Source organism: Erpetoichthys calabaricus, chromosome 3 (assembly GCF_900747795.2).
Source record: "Erpetoichthys calabaricus chromosome 3, fErpCal1.3, whole genome shotgun sequence".
Lineage (NCBI taxonomy): Eukaryota > Metazoa > Chordata > Cladistia > Polypteriformes > Polypteridae > Erpetoichthys > Erpetoichthys calabaricus.
In genome coordinates, this window is record NC_041396.2 from 204,736,881 (window position 1) to 204,757,281 (window position 20,401).

Genomic DNA, 20,401 nt, shown 5'->3' on the forward strand with positions numbered 1-20,401 from the left:
CATGTTGTCATCATGGCATCGTATTTAAGATGGCTACGTGGTGTACATGATGTCCAAATACTGTTTTAAGGATACCGATTTTTTAGGGAAAGCATTCTAATGTACCCAGGACTTTTTTTTGCTTTTGTTATACATCTTACTTCTTTCAGTTTTGATATTTTGTCTGTTTTAAAGGTTCTACTTTTATTTGCCCTTTTTTTGCATCAGTACCATTTCCCATTTTCATTCTGCTGCTAAGCTTATCACAATTATTAGATTTGAGATATCCTGACTAGTTTATTTTTTTGTTTCCAGCTGCATTTCAGGGTTAATCCCCAGTGAACATCCCTGATGTTGTGCTTCTCTGCCAAACCTTATAACTAAGTAACATTGCTCTCGCATGTGACTTTTGCCTCCTTGATTTCATACACTGTAAACAGAAGTGCGTGAGGATCGGCTGGTTCTTTATGCTTAAGTTTTGACTCATGAAATTCTCAAGTCAACACAACATAAACATTAGAGGAAAAGCAAAAAATTATAAGCTGCAACATAGATAATAATCCAATAATATCAATAATGATAATCATAATCATCATCAAATTGGAAGAGCATTGGAGAGAAAGGCACAGCAAAATAACATTAAATGATCTATGCTTGGTATACATTGCTAAAGGATGATTTAATTCAAAGCATAAGCATTTCGCAAAAAATATTGTTCTTTGTTGTTCACCACCATCTATAACTTGACTGACTTATATGCTTCACATTTGTCATGCTAAAAATAATTCTCCATAGTTGGTTTCTCACTGGAACAAATTTTCTGAGCATTGATTTTATGGTTATACTAGGGGGTTCGCCCCCAGCTCGCTTTGCTCGCCAACCCCCCTGGCCTGCGCTACATGCCAGCCACTTCGTGTCTCTGCCACTCGAGTTGTGAATTGGGGGGGCTGAACGCGCCCCAAGGAGATGTGGTCGCTCCTCCAAAACCCCCTCTTAAACGGTGATACAATGGGAAACAAATAGTTTTTTTTTTTATCTCCTCTTTGCTCGATCAGCTCCTGCCGTGCCACGTGATGTGCATCTTGAGCGACGCTTTGAATATTTAAAAGCCTGTACAGCAGCTGTCCTACTCTTTGTCTTTTATTTCCGGCCCCGGGTGTGGTTAAATCTCTTGGCACAAAGTCTCGCCTCACGGGATGTGAGTTCTTGATATTTTTTAGTTTAGAATTTAAAAATGGAATAAGAATCTGAAAATCTAACAACATCACATTAAAGTTCGATAAATTCTGAAAAGAATGATACCAAACATATATAAGTAGGTTTTAAAATATGCCCGATTTAAAGCGTGACAAAAACGTTACATAAAATCATTGCACAAAATCGTTACACTTTTAGGCTTAGGATTTTATATATAGAGAGTAGATTGCATGGTTTGTAGGCAGTAATCAGAAAACATGGGTAAAGATGTGATAAAGATAATCATTATACTTTGATTTAATTAAAGTTGGTGATTACTGTATATTAGGCTCTTGAGCATGAGAAAGGTACAATATAAATAAAACATATTATTATTATTATTATTATTAGTCAGTTTATATCTATGACCTAAATTTAATTTATATATGTTTAGTTGGCTGCATAGTAAGATTACGCTTGTGCAGTAAGCCACATGTTAGGCTGGCTGATTAAACAGAGAGCTTTTTGATCAAGACTGATTTTTTTTTCACTCGTATCACATTCTCAATTTTTTCAGAGGTACTGTACGTGAAATACAAAATAAAAAAAGAGGGCCACCTCTTCTCACTTCTCAATTGCCATATGATTTTTTTAAATCTCGCACCTGAAGCACATATTTTTTTAAAGATACAGTCGTGCCAGCAGACTTTGTCAAAGTGACCAGATGCCCATCACACTCCCTATTTTTGTGTCCAGCCCGTCCACACTTTCACTCCACCAGTCCTGGCTTCTTTGTCGTGATCCCAGGTTTTTATGTACAGATCTGTGAGTTGTAATTCCACTCAGAGCTGCTCTGAGCACTAGCCATCTAGAGCTGACAACAACTTCCAACACTGTAAATAATAAAAAATCAGCATGTTAGCAGTCAGTGTGAAGGTTTTATTATTGATTAACTAATAGGTTGTATCCGTGTGATGAATTAATGTTTATTAATTTTGCAGATTCGGGATAGATATTTGTACACAGCTGTGTCAGATTTAAATCATGTGCAGAAGTATTTTGGACAGTCAAAATCATATATGAGCCAAAAATCAGAACTGAGTCGCTTTTACTGTAACTGAATGTAGACTCAGGAGGCAGCAGCAGCAACATGTAGTCTCAAAGGCAGCCTGTTTGGACATCTAACTAATTGTTAGCATTGTGACTTTTCTCTTGTAGGCCTCTAGGACTGGAGGGGCAGTTGCTCGTATGTTAAAATTTCAAGTCGATTCAGGAACTCCAAACCATACAGTAACTTTATTTATTTGACCTTGAACATTGTCTAGCCCTTGAGAAATTGTAAATAGAACGTATTTGCTGACCTTGGCCACGTTTTATCTCCTTGAGATTGTTCAGGGTCCAAATCCTTTCTGAAAATATTTTTTGGCTTAAAAGATCTGTAGTCCATTATCTATGAAGCATGTAGAAAATGAAATAGGAGAATGGGATGTGTTGCCCTGAAATCTCCAAATGAAGGTGCAGTTCATTTTGTATATGCAGAAAGTCCATGCTATCTCCTGAAAAAATCCTGACATTGCCATGTTACCCTGTACAACATTCAAAAGCTGAATTTCCACTGATTAGACTTTTTTTGATTTTGTAGGAAAAATAAATGAACTGAGTCATGGAGGCAGCTTGTAGTACGTCGGCCTATAAAGGTTCTTTTCATTTATTGATTAATTATTGTGTGCCCCTGGCAGGAGCTTTCTATGCTGTCACTGCCAGTCTTCACAAAAGAGGGCATGAAGGCCAGCAGGTACTTCTTTCTAAGTCTCATTCTGATATATTAAACAGCTAAAGGTAGATGGAGAGTTAGAAAGGTCATTAGGAAAATAAATATAGTTAACTAGAAAAAACATTACATAGGATTTCTTCATGTTAGAAAGCAAATTTCCTTGCACTGGCTTGGTGCTTTGACCTCCACCTCATCAGATTCTTTTTGTCTTTATTCTACCTGATAACTGCTGCCCCATTCATGCCCAACTTTGCTTCTCTTTTTTCCCCTACTCAACATCTTATATGTCTGCATTAAAAACGAAGTTAATCTTATACTTTTTGCGGAGTTAGCAGTTTAGTACAGTACCTTTGCCAGTTACTATACGAAGCAGTCCTTGAACTTGTAGCACTTACAAGTTGTGCCAATGCAACTCTGAAAAGCTTGACCTTTTGAAAGGCTGATTTTTGATTCTGCTTTGCATGTATAATCAAAACCAAAGTTAACATGGGAATACCACATGATGCAATCTCATTTCCACATCCAGATATCTGACAAAAACCTTCCATTTTTTTGCTTGAAGAAGCCACATGTTTTATTGATTCAGGGCTTTTTCTTACTACTGGAACAAAGGCTTATATTCTTCATTATTTCATTTAATCATCTTATTGCTATGGCCTTAGCATGGAATTACTACAAACGTAAACTGAGCCTGATGCCAACCCTCCTGCTTTCACACAGAAGCGGCTAATCTTCCAGACCGGGCATTAGACTGTGCAGGTGCACTACATTAACAGCACCCTGCTCTAATTACCCTTTGGACTTATGTGGAATCAGTAAGGGTATATTTACTATTTCACACATGCTGTCTGCATGTCACATTTTGGCTCAGTTTAGTTACATGCATAAGTAAAAAAGCACATTTGTATTGTGTTGTTTTTCTCATGAAGTTTGATTTTAGGGCTTGGTGGAGACCAAACAATTGTTTCTTATATTCTCTGGAAAAGAACGGAACAGAGAAATGAGAAAGGCTTGCATTGTCAAAGGGAGTAACCTGTTTAATTCAAATGATAATGTAGAAACTAGAAAATCAAGCATCACAATGTCAGCCATGACCACTAAATAAAAGTAACAGAGCCTTGTTTTTATCTGGTCTTCTTTCAGACAGACTGAGGGTGTGATTGATGTGTCTTTATAGGAGTGTTCCAGAAGATGTGAAGAGACTGGAGACATGAGCGATGTCAGACCAGAGTTAGTAATCTTCATCAGCATCAAATAAGTGATTCTTGTAGCTTCTTAAACCATCCTGTTTAATTTATGTGCATTCAAAGGAACATGCCCTTGACAAGGGATTTGTAAAACTATAAAGGGAAAGAAAGTTTGCTTTCTTTCTCACATGTATTTGATGAGTAATTCAGATATTTGAAATAATTATTATACTAATGGAAGACGTGTCTCCATAAGCGCACAAATTGGAACATGATTTAATGCATACAGTATCTTAATTGTCAAACGATTTAAGAGAATGGTCAAGTAGGTATGTGGGAAAGAGTCATCTGTGAGATAAAGGGACATTAAGATTCTTCTTTCCACTGTATGTCCTTTTTTCACACTGGGCTGAGTAAACAAATATGACACAGTTGGATATTAGCATTGGTTCAATAACCTCAAGGTGAGATTGTTCATGGGCATATGCTTGTTCCTATGGATTCCAGTGACACCCACGTGGATACTCTGGGTAGAAGGATCTTCAAGTTAGAAATGTTGTGAATCCACTGAATTGGCAATATATGTCAGAAGAATGGTTAGGCCTCTGGTAATAGTCAAAAGAGTCCCAACATCAGTCAAATCCCTAAGTTCACCACAATATGCTTAAGAAGAATGTTTTCAGTACAGCACATTCTGCCTTCTAAGCTGTGCAAGAATCATCGTGCTTTGTTTTGTTGCCATTGTGCCAAAGATCTACCGTTCCGTGATGTGACAGTTCAGAATGCTTTGGGTTTTTTGGATGACCTTGCCCTCTATTCCTTGTAACAGCTGTATAGTCTTAGCTGTGACTCTCATAGTAAAAAATCAAGTAGGCCTCAATTACTGCATGTCCTACCTTCTGATATTAGATTTAAAGTAGTGAATGTATAAAAACATTAACCAGATATTCATGGTTTCAGCAATTTCTTTGTGGATCTCAGTGTAGCAAGTCAGGTTTGATAAATGTAAACCATTTTCTGAGTCGTTCTTAGTAGTGCCTTTCCTTTCCAGCCTTTGCTGCCATGTTGATATTTTCACTACATCTGAAAATCTTCCTTTCACATGAATGCTTCTTAAAAAATGTACTATATTCACAAATACTTTTCTTGATTCTTCATGGAGCATTGCTTCTTCATATTGTAGTAAATGGCTAGATTAGCGATTCTAGCTTTTTACACAATTTACCTGCAGCAACTCCAAATCTGAGGCCATGTTCCTCAGTAGTAAAAAGGTGGACTGTTCTCTCCATGTGGGAGGTGAGTTACTGCCTCAAGTGGAGGAGTTTAAGTACCTTGGGCTCTTGTTCACGAGTGAGGGAAAAATGGATGGTGAGTTCGACAGACAGATTGGGGTGGCGAGGGCAGTTATGCAGTCCCTGTATCGATGTGTAGTCATGAAGAAGGAGCTGAGTCAGAAGGCAAAGTTCTTGATATACCAGTCAATCTACGCTCCTACCCTCACCTATGGTCATGAGCCTTGGGTAATGACCGAAAGAATGAGATCACAGGAGCAAGCATCTGAAATGAGCTTTCTCCGCAAAGTGGCTGGGCTCTCCCTTTGAGATAGGATGAAGAGCACAGACATCCATGAGAGACTCAGAGTTGAGCTGCTGACTCCATCGAGAGAAGACATCTGAGGTGGCTGTGCATTTGATACTGATGCCTTCCATACAGGTTTTACAGGCATGACCAGCTTGGAGACCAGATGTTTTGGGAATGTTTTGGGATCCTACAGTATATGAGTTTGCAAGTGTGGGTGCGGAAAGGGACGTGTGGGCCTCATTATGAAGACTGTTGCCCCCACAACCCAGTCTCAGATAATGAATGAATGAATGAACTTGTAGCTGTCCTTTGCTGTGCATTACATTTAAAATTAATCTAAACATCACATTTGACATCATTGACTTTTTAAAAAACGGCTCTATTTTTATTTGAGGGCACACAATTGTCCTTTTCTATTTTAAATAAAAATGAATTACACACTTAGATTCAGTCACTGTTATGATTATGGGTTTTTCATACAAGGATAAAGTCTTTACTTTATCTTAAAGTCAAAATATTTATAGTGCACTTTGCACTATTGAATTCTTCAAGACATTTAGGATTTTTTTCAGCTCTGACTCATTTTTTGACTTTTGCTTTTCTCTCAAACAACTCCTGGTCCATCGCTCAAGCTTTTGTCCTTTTTTGGCCTGCCATTTTTCTTCAGTAGCAGAACGGTCAGAATGAATGATAAACTTTGGAAAGTGCATAATGTGATGCATTTCCTCTTATGAAGTTGGGGTGCAATCTCATATTTGATGAGACTATAAGAAAACCAAAAAATGAGAAGAAAGCCTAATCCTAGATTTTATTAAATTATTTTATGGTTTAAACAATTTTTTTCTCCACACTCTGAGGTATTTTTTTCTGAGTTATCAACCAGAATTTATTATTATTTTTAATTCTTCAGTCATTTTGGGTTATTTTAAATTTTACTAACATTCTTTATATTGCATTTTTCATTTTGTTTTCTTAGTTTGCCACTGCTTTGTGGTTCTGTAATCAGAATGACAAATGTTGGGGGCGTGTCTCCAGAGGTCACGACCTGTGACACCACAGATGCAATCCTTTATAAACAGCAAGCTCAATAGTCACTTCATCCAATGTTGTGAATAAAAGTTCAAAAAGCCTCTTTTGCTCTATTGTCCTTACTTCTCCTGGTTCCTGAATGTACTACTTGTGCCTTCTTGAATATGATTCTAGTTTAGTGACTTGTTTTCACGTTTCAGTTCATTAATCTCACGCTTTGGCCAATTTCTGGTTTACAATTTCACCTTTTATCAAAATTCTTTCATTCCTGCTTCAAGGAAGGCATCACAAGGTCATTTATGATTGGTTAACTTATTGTACATATCCCGGCATGTCTTATATGTAGTCTTCATGATATCTACGAAGCTATACCTGATAACTTTGCAACTTTCCACATAGGTCAATTGGGCAGATTCTGGGTGTTCTGCCTTAGACTGGCAAATTTCAGAGTGGAACGGGGGATGAAACACTGTCAAGAGCAGAATGAAGGCCAAAGCCACAAAGACAGAAAATCAAGTGTCAAATTCAGTAATGAATAACCAAAATCAAAGTCAAAGTACACTAGCCAAAATTCAAAAACCAGAAGGACAAAAAAAATCAAAGAAAAATGTATCCACAGTCTTGGACAAAGGTTTGTTTGTGGCGCTGACCTTTATATTGTTATGTGACACGTCCTCCTACCGCCATGGATGTGGTGTCATAAAATGTTAGGTTGGGTAGAAAGCAAAACAGTGTCAAAGTAAATTCAAAACAAAACATCAATAAATTTAATCTAACTGTATACAAAATTATTTTCAAAAATAACAATATATAGTTATTCCTTATGAATCAAAGCATTAAAAAAATCAGTAGCATTTGAATTAAAACAAGATCAGAATAATAATTCCAAATCCTAACGCTGATGAATTATATTCGGTCCTGGTGTGAGAAATGTATGTAACGTGTTTCTCAGGATAATGACAGTTTGTGCTCACACTTGACTTTGACTGAGAGTTTACCCAGTGCTTGAAGTTGAACCAACTTAAGGTGGCACAAAGTGGCAAAAGTTGAGGGGGTAGCCCCCAGTAAAAATGTGTGAAGATATACTGGTACTCTCCATTATGCTAACAAAAGGTGCTGGCACTGAATACCAGTGAGTACTGGCTCACTTCTTTAAGCGCTGAGTTTTCCAGTAAATTCCATAGATGGCCTGTATGTGATGTTTATTCATGGGGAAATTCTAAGAGAAAATGTTTTCATGAATATCATGTAAAAATGAGCAGCTTTCATTAATTGGTTACTGGATGTGGCAGTGTGCATGCTGGGGGCCCAGTAATAAATTGTGTATTTTTTACGAATGATTCCTGCCTTGTACATCGTGTTCTTAGAATGGACTCACCTAACTAGAAACTGGACAGAAGAGCTGATTAACTCATTCAAATGTGAAAGGGCCAAATTTAAAGAAAATGGCTTGTAGTCAGTGCACTGTATACGTATTTTGCATGATATGTTACTCTTTTTATATATTTGTGAGACTGCATAGTGTAGGTTTGACTGTAAATTAACATCTGGCAATACAAATGTTATTTTCTTCACGATTTGTTAAGAAAATAACTTTTGTAGCAGATGTGTTCATTCCACAACTGTATGGGAAATTAAGTTTAAAACCAAAAATATGATGACAGGTCCTGGAATCAAATTAGAGATCCGGTACTTGACCTAGATTGTTCAGATTATAATGCTAACAAAAATTAACTTTGACTATGGTATCGACTCCAAAAAAATAACGTCCAAAAGCCAGTGGAGCAGTTATTGAGAACACAAGAAACCGGATTTGCAATTAGGGTGACAGACTGTGTACTTTTAACATGTAATATTTATTTACTACCAGGTTCTCTGGGCTGATTTATTACACTTTCAATCTGATAAATTATAAAATTCAAAGTATTTCTTTTCCATTTAGAAGCAATAAATTCAAGATGAAAACGTATAATTATTAAACGAGGTTATAGTTTGTTCCCATACACCAAGCTTTTATTAAAAGTTATTCATTATTTGTCATCTAAAGCAGATAAGTTACTTTTGTTTAGTGGGAAAACGAATAAAGATATGGCAGGTCATACTGAAATATGGCAGGAAGTGTAAGTGATTTGTACGAAACAGAATTTACATTTCTTTCCATTGCAAATTCATATAGAACTTTTTTTTTACTATATATTAGGTCCGAATACTTTCCAGGACACTCTTACATTTCTGTATTATTGCTGCACTCACCTATATTTTAAATACATTTTTAATCCAACTCAACCAATTCTCAATCTCTGCAGATTCTCCCAGAGAAAACATATCATTAAATATTTGGCATTGCACTCATGATGTGTCCTTCAGACACAGGGAGTCCCAAGAGAAGTACATAAATCTGGGAACAGGACAAAACTGGAGTAATTTTTTCAAGGACTTTCCAGCAGCAAAACTCTCTTATCCTAGACAATTTATGGGTGATTTTGGGAAAATAATGGTTAGAGTTTTATCCAGAGCATTCAGAGATTTGTTTATTGTGTTATTTACAAAAGTTAGTATTTCATTATCAGATAAACATTACATAACAGACCTTTTATCAAATCCTTTAAATCTTTATTTAATTCTAAAATGCAGTTTGCTCAAGCCCATCTTGGTAGCATCACGTTCAAGGCGGACACCATCCCAGCAGTGGGTGCCCATCCATTGAAAGGACATTCACACACTCTTCTACTGGGCCAATTTAGAGTCACCAATGGACCTAACAATGCACATCTGGCACATGGGCAGAAAACTGAAAGACAAAGAGAAAATCCCATACAGATATGGACATGACATCCAAACTCCATATACAGTACATAAACAACAGATAGGCACGTGTACGGAATGCTTTTATATACACATTGATTTATTCAAAGTATAAGATACTAGCCAATGCCCGCTGTAGCATATGGCGGTGTAAGAATAGGAACGGAAAACGGTGAGAAAGGAATTCAGAAATCAAGAAGAAATAAATCTCACAGCCGACACGGCATTTCTCGATTCCTATTCCTGCTCTTCCAAACCTTTTTCCACGCTGCCTGAGGTCTCCCATACACCCCCACACCGCTTTTCTCGATTCCTATTCCTCCTTCGGACTACTGCGTTCCCAGCTCCTCTCTCATGACCCCATTGGTGTCACGTCAACGCCCTATATCTAGCCTGACCGTGTGACCTTTAACTTCAGCCATGTGTGTGCCTGGGAGTCTTTTCCATAGCCTGCTGCAGGAAGGTACTCTCAACCATTGGCATTGGTTACGCTCCTTGCTATTCATTTCATTCCTTCCTATTTTTGTTATACTGCTGCTGTGTCGGCTGCGTGTGCTTTCCTCGATTCCTATTCCTTCTTCGGACTACTGCGTTCCCCGCTCCTCTCTCATGACTCCATTGGTGTCATGTCACCACCCTATATCTAGCCTGACCGCATGACCTTTCACTTCAGCCATGTGTGCGCCTGGGAGTCTTTTCCGTTGCCTGCTACCGGAAGGTACTCTGTCGACCATTGGCATTGGTTTTGCTACTTCCTATTTTCATTATACTGCTGTCGTGTCAGCTGCATGTGGGCGGGACCGGTTTTGAAGAGGAGCCGCAGGCAGCTTGGGGAAGGGTTTGGAAGAGGACGAATAGCAATCGAGAAATGCCATGTCGGCTGCGTGTGGGCGGGACCGCTTTTGAAGAGGAAGCAGGACGAACCAGAAGAGAAATATATATAAGAGATAATCAGAAAACTATAATTACAAAGCATAATTTAAACTATCCTATAGAAGAAATGCAGGTTAAAGTGAAAAATTTGTTCATGACTAATGTGAATGGAATGGACTTCCTAAGGCTGTTCAGCAATTATGATTACTGCATAAACAATTTAGATACTGTAAGAAGTTTTTATGCCTGGCAACACTCACTAAATTTAGATACGATTAGGAGAAAGAACAGTTGTGGCATCAAGTCTTCTCACCAGCCATACAACAGCAAATGCATTTTGGAAAGATACACATTTTAACATTTTAAATTTGGTTAGTATTTTGTATTCCATTTTTTTAACATTTAAAATAATTGTCTTGCAGAGGGTTTAGAATTGATGAATCTCAGCTAAAAGCACCTGTGTCACTCCATGTGTGACGTTTGTATGCTTTCTATGTGTCTGGGGGGTTTCACTCTGAGTTCTTTGATTTTTAGCCCAAATATGTGCAGTTTAGGTTAATTGCTGACTGTAAATTGACCAAGAATGAATAAACCTGGCTGTGTGTACCCTACAATGGACTGACATCCTAACCAGTTCTCATATAACTGGTGAAAGTTATTTTTTTGTTTTGTATGTTTTTCATATTTCATTTGTAAACCTACTAGAAACAATGTCAGATGGGACATTAGAACATTATAGCTCATTATTTGTTTTAATTTGGGTAATTCTTTTCACTTTTGGACTACTGATTTGGTTGATGACATTGTATTTCTGCATTGCCAAATGGATTGAATGTATCCATCAATACATACTCACAACTGCTAAATCAGATTCAGGATTGTTGAAGGTCAGAGCTTATACTGACAGTGCGGCACAGGAAATAACCCTGGAAAGAATGCCAGTCTATCAAAGGGCCCACTCATGAACGCAGGGTCAATGTGGAAACATCAATCATCTTGGAGGAATCATCATCTGGAGGAATCAGAAAAACGGACTTCCTCAAGGTTCAGTGCTGGCTCCCATTCTGCTCAATATCTATACTAACGACCAGCCTGTGTTCACCAGTATCCTCTCAGAGTATTACATTAAATGGTTCCTTAATGCCAACCCAGGGAAGACACGGGTCTGTACCTTCCATCTTAACAACACACAAGCAAACACAACTTTAGAGATCAGGTGGAACAACAAGGTATTGAAGAACACTGAACATCCTGTTTACTTAGACATCACTCTGGACAGGACATTCTCTTTTAAAGAATATATTCTTTTAAACTCAAAAAGAAGATATCCAAAAGGAATAATCTCCTTAGCAAACTAGCAAACACATCCTGGGGAGCAGACCCTGCGATCAACAGCCATGGCACTCTGTTATTCAACTCTAAAGTATTGCACACAAGTGTGGGCTAGGTCAACCCATACCAACAAGGTTGACCCTGAGCTAAATAGTGCATGCCGAATCATCACCGATAGGCTGGCCGGGATTGCACCAAGTCTTCTTTCCCCATATACGATGAGAAACCAGTTCAAGAGTACAAAGGTTCAAGCAAGTGATGGATTCCAGACACCCACTCCACCACCACCAGGAAGTAAATCACCGACTACCTTCTCGTCAGAGCTTTGCCACAGTGGAACCCCTCAATCCAAAGCAGTCCACAACACATAGGCTTGAGAGGTGGTGAAAGACTGACTGTAGCCCTCCCAATGAAGCTCTACCTACACCTAAAGAGCATCTACCCAATGGAACATCCCTCTCTAGGAAAAACTGGGTCGCGCTTAACCGAGATAGGTCAAAGTTGGGCAAAACAAGGGACAACCTCTTTAGATGGGGCCTCAAAACAAGCGCTGAATGTCCTTGTGGTGAGCCCACCCAAACAATGGACCACGTTCTCTGTGAATGTTCCCAAGGCCCTACATGCACTGATGAAGATCTTAAGGATGATAATGATGCCTCTCTTACCTGGATATGGCAGTGGCGTGAAAAGATATGATGATGATCAATCATCTTAACCTGCCCGGCTTTAAGGATATGATAGATGAACCAGAGTATCTGAAGGAAAACCAACACAGACATGAGAAGAACTTACAAACTCCACACAGACATCAGTTAGTTGTGTTATTCAAACCCAGATGGCTGACTCCATGAGACAGCAGTGCTAACCGCTCTCGATAAGAATAAATGTAAATTGTACTTTTGTCATTAGCAGATACGTTTAAATTCCAAATGTGAGGCTTGAAACTGGATGTCATGTGCTTGTACTGCAGTAGAAGACTTTTTCTTATGTAGCCTTTTTGCAGTGTGATAGTTTTATTATATGTTTAGCAGAATTTGAAATGGAAGTTAGTGGAAACGAGACTGACAATGTGTGCGGATAGGCTACCGCAACTTTACACAACTTTATGTATCTTTCATTCACAACAAATATTAATGAATTTGACAAAATCACTGCAATGCCTAACATTTACAGAAGGAAGAAAGTTAAATTTGCACCACATGTAGTAGATGAAAGGATGTAATTCTTGTTATACTTCTGAGTTCAGAATAGTCCAAACATAAGATGCAAATGCTGCAGAACTCTTAATAGGAAAAGATACAGTGAAAGAAAAATAAAGATATCCAATGAAACTATCCTAAAATGATTTTGTTACAACAGCTTTCTGAAAGACTAAGTCAAAGTACTTAATAAATCAAGCAGGTGTGTGATTGGCCTTTGCGATGTACTGCTCTGCCATCCAGGTTTAGTTACTGGTTAGGCTTTAGTCACATTTGGAAAGCCAATAAGATATGTTTATTTGGAGAACTAATAATATAAGAAACATCGAAATATAAGAAATTTGATTAACAAGAGGAGACCCTTCAGTCCATCAAGCCCATTTGTTTAGCTAATCACTAATCATTCAGATTCTTCTTAAAAGTTGTCAAGGCTTCTGCTTCAGCTACATGTCTCAGTAGTTATTTTTTGGATTTTTCTCCTTTATTATATAGTACATAACAAAATTATTGCTTATAATATAGTATATTGTCATTAGATTGTATTCTGTTTTTTTCTTCAGGCTTTGAGGCAGGAAATTGTGAAAGAATGATTTTAAAGAAATGGCTCATTACATTTTCTTTGTGTTGTAAAAGAAAAAAACAGACTACCATACTGAATATTAATCAAAGTCATGAAGTAACGGCGCTGTTGGTCAGTGTAGCCTTTATAAAGGGGTCTTTCATCTTCTTCCAGGTTAGTGACTTAAAAGACTCTGTGATACTATGTCACTACTGGGTGCAACCACACATCATTTCTGAGAACATTTTAAATCCATCTGCTTAAACTCAGAAGAATGATCGCATCCATCACAGTTCAAGACTGTGGCTTTATGAGAGGACAGGCCCAGCATCTACTGCAGTCTGTCTGTCAAATCATTAAGCACTTTGTCACTTTCTTCCAGACATTTTTTTTACCATTGGACGAAATAATAATATTAATAGCAGTTTAGCAGCTGAACATGTAAGGTTCGACAGTTGTAACCTAGCCTCATGTTCTTCCCATCAGAACTTCAGTATTTTGTTAATTTCCTTTCTTATATAGTTTGACTTCCATACAACTGGAGAGATGATAGCTGAATGTTTTGAATACTTTTGTAACAGACACACCTCAAGCTTATCCAGAAAACTGTAAACAAATCAATTTTGTTCTATTAGTAAACTTTCATTATTTTTCAGTTTTATAAAAACTCATGCATAGGTTCTTAAATAGCACTACATACAGTGCACCCAGAAAGTATTCACAGCGCATCACTTTTTCTACATTTTGTTATGTTACAGCCTTATTCCAAAATGGATTAAATTCATTTTTTTCCTCAGAATTCTACACACAACACCCCATAATGACAATGTGAAAAAAGTTTACTTGAGGTTTTTGCAAATTTATTAAAAATAAAAAAATTGAGAAAGCACATGTACATAAGTATTCACAGCCTTTGCCATGAAGCTCAAAATTGAGCTCAGGTGCATCCTGTTTCACCTGATCATCCTTGAGATGTTTCTGCAGCTTAATTGGAGTCCACCTGTGGTAAATTCAGTTGATTGGGCATGATTTGGAAAGGCACACACCTGTCTATATAAGGTCCCACAGTTGACAGCTCATGTCAGAGCACAAACCAAGCATGAAGTCAAAGGAATTGTCTGTAGACCTCCGAGACAGGATTGTCTCGAGGCACAAATCTGGGGAAGGTTACAAAAAAATTGCTGCTGCTTTGAAGGTCCCAATGAGCACAGTGGCCTCCATCATCCGTAAGTGGAAGAAGTTCGAAACCACCAGGACTCTTCCTAGAGCTGGCCGGCCATCTAAACTGAGCGAATGGGGGAGAAGGGCCTTAGTCAGGGAGGTGACCAAGAACCCGATGGTCACTCTGTCAGAGCTCCAGAGGTCCTCTGTGGAGAGAGGAGAGCCTTCCAGAAGGACAACCATCTTTGCAGCAATCCACCAATCAGGCCTGTATGGTAGAGTGGCCAGACGGAAGCCACTCCTTAGTAAAAGGCACTTGGCAGCCCGCCTGGAGTTTGCCAAAAGGCACCTGAAGGACTCTCGGACCATGAGAAGGTAAATTCTCTGGTCTGATGAGGCAAAGATTGAACTCTTTGGTGTGAATGCCAGGTGTCATGTTTGGAGGAAACCAGGCACCGCTCATCACCAGGCCAATACCATCCCTACAGTGAAGCATGGTGGTGGCAGCATCATGCTGTGGGGATGTTTTTTAGTGGCAGGGACTGGGAGACTAGTCAGGATAAAGGGAAAAATGACTGCAGCAATGTACAGAGACATCCTGGATGAAAACCTGCTCCAGAGCGCTCTTGACCTCAGACTGGGGTGACAGTTCATCTTTCAGCAGGACAACGACCCTAAGCACACAGCAAAGATATCAAAGGAGTGGCTTCAGGACAACTCTGTGAATGTCCTTGAGTGGCCCAGCCAGAGCCCAGACTTGAATCCGACTGAACATCTCGGGAGAGATCTTAAAATTGCTGTGCACCAACGCTTCCCATCCAACCTGATGGAGCTTGAGAGGTGCTGTAAAGAGGAATGGGCGAAACTGGCCAAGGATAGGTGTGCCAAGCTTGTGGCATCGTATTCAAAAAGACTTGAGGCTGTAATTGCTGCCAAAGGTACATCGACAAAGTATTGAGCAAAGGCTGTGAATACTTATGTACATGGGATTTCTCAGTTTTTTTATTTTTAATAAATTTGCAAAAATCTCAAGTAAACTTTTTTCACGTTGTCATTATGGGGTGTTGTGTGTAGAATTCTGAGGAAAAAAATGAATTTAATCCATTTTGGAATAAGGCTGTAACATAACAAAATGTGGAAAAAGTGATGTGCTGTGAATACTTTCCGGATGCACTGTAACTGTGAATGATTCAATTATCAAACTCAACCAGTACATAATATATGAAATTTGACTTACAATATGTGAGTATTGCCACAAGTGTTATCAAACTTTTCTTGTATTATTTTTTCAACTCAAAAGTTGGTGCCTAAGTATTTTCTCTACATCTGATATTATGTGTTCTGTGTTTGATTTCTTAGGCTTTATGGATTTAGTTCTCCATGACCAGGTGCAGCTACTGGAATGTTGCTGGCTAGAGATCTTAATGATTGGCCTCATCTGGCGTTCAGTGAACCATCCTGGGAAACTGTTCTTTGCTCCAGATTTGATGCTTGACAGGTCGGTGTTAATTTTTCACATTGACATTTGAACATTTTTCAATGTATAATGATGTTTTAAAATGTATTATATAGACCTTCACAATCCAAAATAACACTACAGAGGACATTCATGTTAAAAATGGTGATTTTATAGTGTATGGCAGAAGTACAAAAAAAGGGACCAACATCAAAGTAAACAAATAAACAACAAAAAACAAAGCCTTTAACTTTTCTAAGACAGCCTTAAATGGTTCAAGGTTTTGCACTAATTTTATAAGTCATTTTGAATTTATGGTTGGGTTTTTTTTGTTTGCTGAATTTTTACTTTTGTGATGTGATCTTCATGAGTCCACAATTTTGGTGAGGTCATATTTCATTTTAGAAGCCACATTTGTTGAGGCTTCATTGACTTTTTTGGCCAAGTGACCCCGACCTTGTGATGTGTGACATCATCACTGCCAGCATAGCTTCTGGTTATTATAGTTTTGGGATTTCAAAACAAATCTTAGCTCCGTGTTGCCCAATTTACTTTGGTTAGTGATGTATTCTTGGTTGGTTTGGTTGTTGAATTCTGCTGAGGTTTTTGTCTTTAATTCTTTTTTAGTTTGGTGATCTTATAAGTATCACTGGTTTGGAGATCAACCTGTCCTTGACTTGTTTCTTGGTCTGTTTAAAGTTTTTATCCTCCTTAGAGTTAGACCCAAGTGTTATTCGGACTGTGAAAACTGTACAGATGTGTCTTGCATAAGCACTAGAACCGAGAGTCACTCGGACTGTAAAAGTGCTGTGAGTGCTGCTGTTCTTTGGAGAAATTACATCTGAGTGTAGGTTTTCACTAATTATGAAATATCTGCGGGTGCCATGGTGGAGCAATGGTAGGAAAGTTAGGTTCGCTTCCTGGGTCCTCCCTGCGTGGAGTTTGCATGTTCTCCCCGTGTCTGCGTGGGTATCCTTCGGGTACTCCGGTTTCCTCCCACAGTCCGAAGACATGCAGGTTAGGTGCATTGGCAATTCTAAATTGTCCCTAGTGTGTGCTTGGTGTGTGGTTGTGTGTGTGTGTGTGTCTGTGTGCCCTGTGGTGGGCTGGCACCCTGCCTGGAGTTTGTTTCTTGCCCTATGTTGGCTGGGATTGGCTCCAGCAGACCCCCGTGACCCTGTAGTTAGGATATAGCAATTTGGATAATGGATGGGTGAAATGTCTGCACTTTGCCAACAATGAAGTCTTTGATGAGAATACCTATTCAGCACCCAAACTAAAGTAAATTTGGAAGATATACCAAGCCATTGTTGCAAAATTTCAGAGCGTTTACATTCCGGACCATGATGTCGGCAACAATGAAAGTCTCATAGCTTATAAGGGTGGACTGTCATGGATGCAGTACATTGCATCAAAAAAAGCAAGATTTGGCATAAAGTTTTACAAACTTTGTGAATCTAAAACATGGTACATCAGGAATTTGGTTCTGTATACTGGGAAAGGGACAATGTTTGATCAGAAATACAATCTTCTTCTACTTCTTCTTATTTTGGTTGCTCCCATTAGGGGTCGCCACAGCGGATCATCTTGTTCCATATCTTCCTGTCCTCTACATCTTGCTCTGTCACACCCACCACCTGCATGCCCTCTCACCACATCCATAAATTAGTACGGCATTGCTACGTCATCAGTGCTGACTTTGATAGATGTTCTGCAGGATCAAGGTTACTTTGCCAGAGCTATTTGACGTCTAGCTGCAAAGAAAGACTGCTGCATATGGAACAGTGCATTCCAACCGTCATGGCATGCCTGAAGACTTTGGCAGAGCTAAATTACAGCAAGGTGTACTAGCAGCTTGGCAAAAAGGTAAAGTGTCTGCACTAAATGGAAAGACAAGAAATATGCTTGTCTTCTTCGCTCTGTACCTAATGCAGCTACAGTCACTATAGAGGCAAAAGGCAACAAGCAGGTTATGAAACCTTGTGCTGTGGTTGTTCATAGTGCGGTTAAAGAATTGACATTCTAGCCCATTATGCAGAGGCAACAAAAGAAATACTACAAAAAGATATTTCATCTTGTGGTGGAACAGTGCATTTGGAACGCATTCATCTTATACAAACAAAAAGCTGGCGAAACTGTATCTCATGCAAACTGTACATGGCAGCTTGTAGAACAAATCATTGCTGCACATCCACCATCTACACTACCTCTAAAGCACGGGTGTCAAACTCCGGTCCTGGATGGCCGCAGTTGCTGCAGGTTTTCATTCTAACCATCTTCTTCATTAGTGACTAGTTTTTGCTGCTAATTGCCTTTGTTTTAATTCACTTGACTCATGCCCCTTAGTTTCTTTTTCCTTAATTAGCAGCCAAACAAGAATGAGACACAAAATGAACCAAAATAACTGGTGTCCATCATACAATATCTGAAAATAAAGAAAAGTGAAGGTCTCAGTAAGGTTGATTGCTCAGGTCACCAAAACATTTTGATGGCGTTCTTAGAAATAACAGGAACATCAACAGTTTTGGAAATGTCTGCTATGGCAGAATGAGAGCAGCAATGAGCTATGGAATTAAATAACGGGGTTAATTAACAGCAAGAATCAGCTTCTCATTAAGAGATTGGTTGGAGTGAAATTGGTTTAGTTGGTCATCTGTCGGCTCGTTTCACATTTCATTTAATTTCGGCTGCCATTTAATGAAGAAAGGAATAAATTCAGGGAACTGAATCCTTAAAAACAGGGCTATTAAAATGAAGGGAAAAGAAGGTAATGATCAGTGAAAACTGGTCACTGATTAGGACGGGGTGGTGAACTCCAGGCCTCGAGTGCCGCAGTGGCTATAGGTTTTCATTCTCACCCTTTTCCTAATCAGTGACCTGCTAATTAATTTTTTCCCCATCACTTTAATAGAAGAGTCCAGCCCTTTGAATTGATTCCTTTCTTCATTAAATGACAGCCAAGCAGAAATGAGATGTGAAACGAGCTAACAGATGACCAGCTAAACTGGGCCTTCAAACTCCAACCAATTTCACTCCAATCACTTTCTTAATGAGAAGCCAATTCTTGCTGTTAGTTAAACCCGTTATTTAATTCCATGGCTTGTTGCTGCTCTCATTCTGCCACAGCACACATTTCGTAAACTGTTGTTTTTCTGTTCTTTCTAAGAGCACCGTCAAAATGTTTTGGTGTCCTGAGAGATCAACCTTACCAAGACCATCACCTCTCTTTAATTTCAGATATTGTGTGATGGGCACAGGGGAGCTGGTCATGTGGTGGCTTGGTTTGTGTCTCATTATTGTCTGGCTGCTAATTTAAAGAAAAAGAAACAACTATGGGGCCTGAGTCAAGTTAATTAAAAGAAGCAAAAACTGGTCACTGATTAAGAAGATGGTAAGAATGAAAACCTGCAGCCACTGCGGCCCTCCAGGCCCGGAGTTCGACACCCCTGCTCTAAAGAGACGCGATTGAAGCAGCACATCGTGGATCAATCCAGAGCATCTTATTGGTTGACATTTTATTGATTATATACCTCCAACAGAAAAAAAAACAGAATCCAACTTGTACCTGTGCAGTGTGCTGTTCAAAATCTAATAAATCTGGAAAGAAATTATGAAAAGAAACACGCTATTATTGTCTCAACTGTGATGCTGGATTGTGTCTTTCACCATGCTTTAAGATTTACCACACAAAAGACTCATTTTGAGATTATACACTGCTTTGGCTTCATTAGAAGTATTTTTATTACTGTTATTATTATTTTTGTTATTATTGTTCATTTCATATTATTATTTTTTTCATTATTATTTGCATCATTATTATACTTTTGAGATTTAATAAAAGTGCAACACTTTTTACATTTTTTTTGGAATAAAATCCAACTCTAAGGAAGTTAATCTCCTGATCACATTATGAAGAATAATCTTGTGTGTGTTCCATAAATCTACAAGGTGGGGTGGTTCAGGGACTCCTTTCACTTCCCATGTCTTTCTGTTTTGCTGGATTGGCCTTTCTTCTTCTAACCAGATGAGCCAGAATTCACTAACCAACGTTAGACTCAAAGAGCTTTTCACTAAGATAAATGAATATCACCTCCTAGTGTTACCTTTAGCTAAACCCATATAATTACGTTTAAGATTAGAGGTGCAGCTACAACATTTTGGAACCATCAGGATGCAGTGTCCTTTTGCATCCTCAGCGATCAGTGCATCCCTTGAGCCTTCCTTAGCCATCAAGGACCAAGTCTCTGTGACAGCTATATTTTCTACTCAGTTATTGTGTCAATTAAATGA

The 20,401-nt window shown here is 38.6% G+C and overlaps 1 protein-coding gene across 4 annotated transcripts in view; it reads left to right on the plus strand.

Annotated features, from left to right (window-relative positions):
- esr1 (estrogen receptor 1) overlaps positions 1 to 20,401 on the plus strand; it is a 248,537-nt gene that overhangs the window by 154,317 nt on the left and 73,819 nt on the right. For all 4 annotated transcript variants that reach the window (XR_007934419.1, XM_028797702.2, XM_028797703.2 and 1 more), the window contains one exon: positions 16,015 to 16,153. Coding sequence is in view for 3 of the 4 variants with exons in the window: in XM_028797702.2 (XP_028653535.1) it covers positions 16,015 to 16,153 (139 nt within the window). In the remaining variant the exon portion in view is untranslated. The remainder of the gene's footprint in view (positions 1 to 16,014; positions 16,154 to 20,401) is intronic.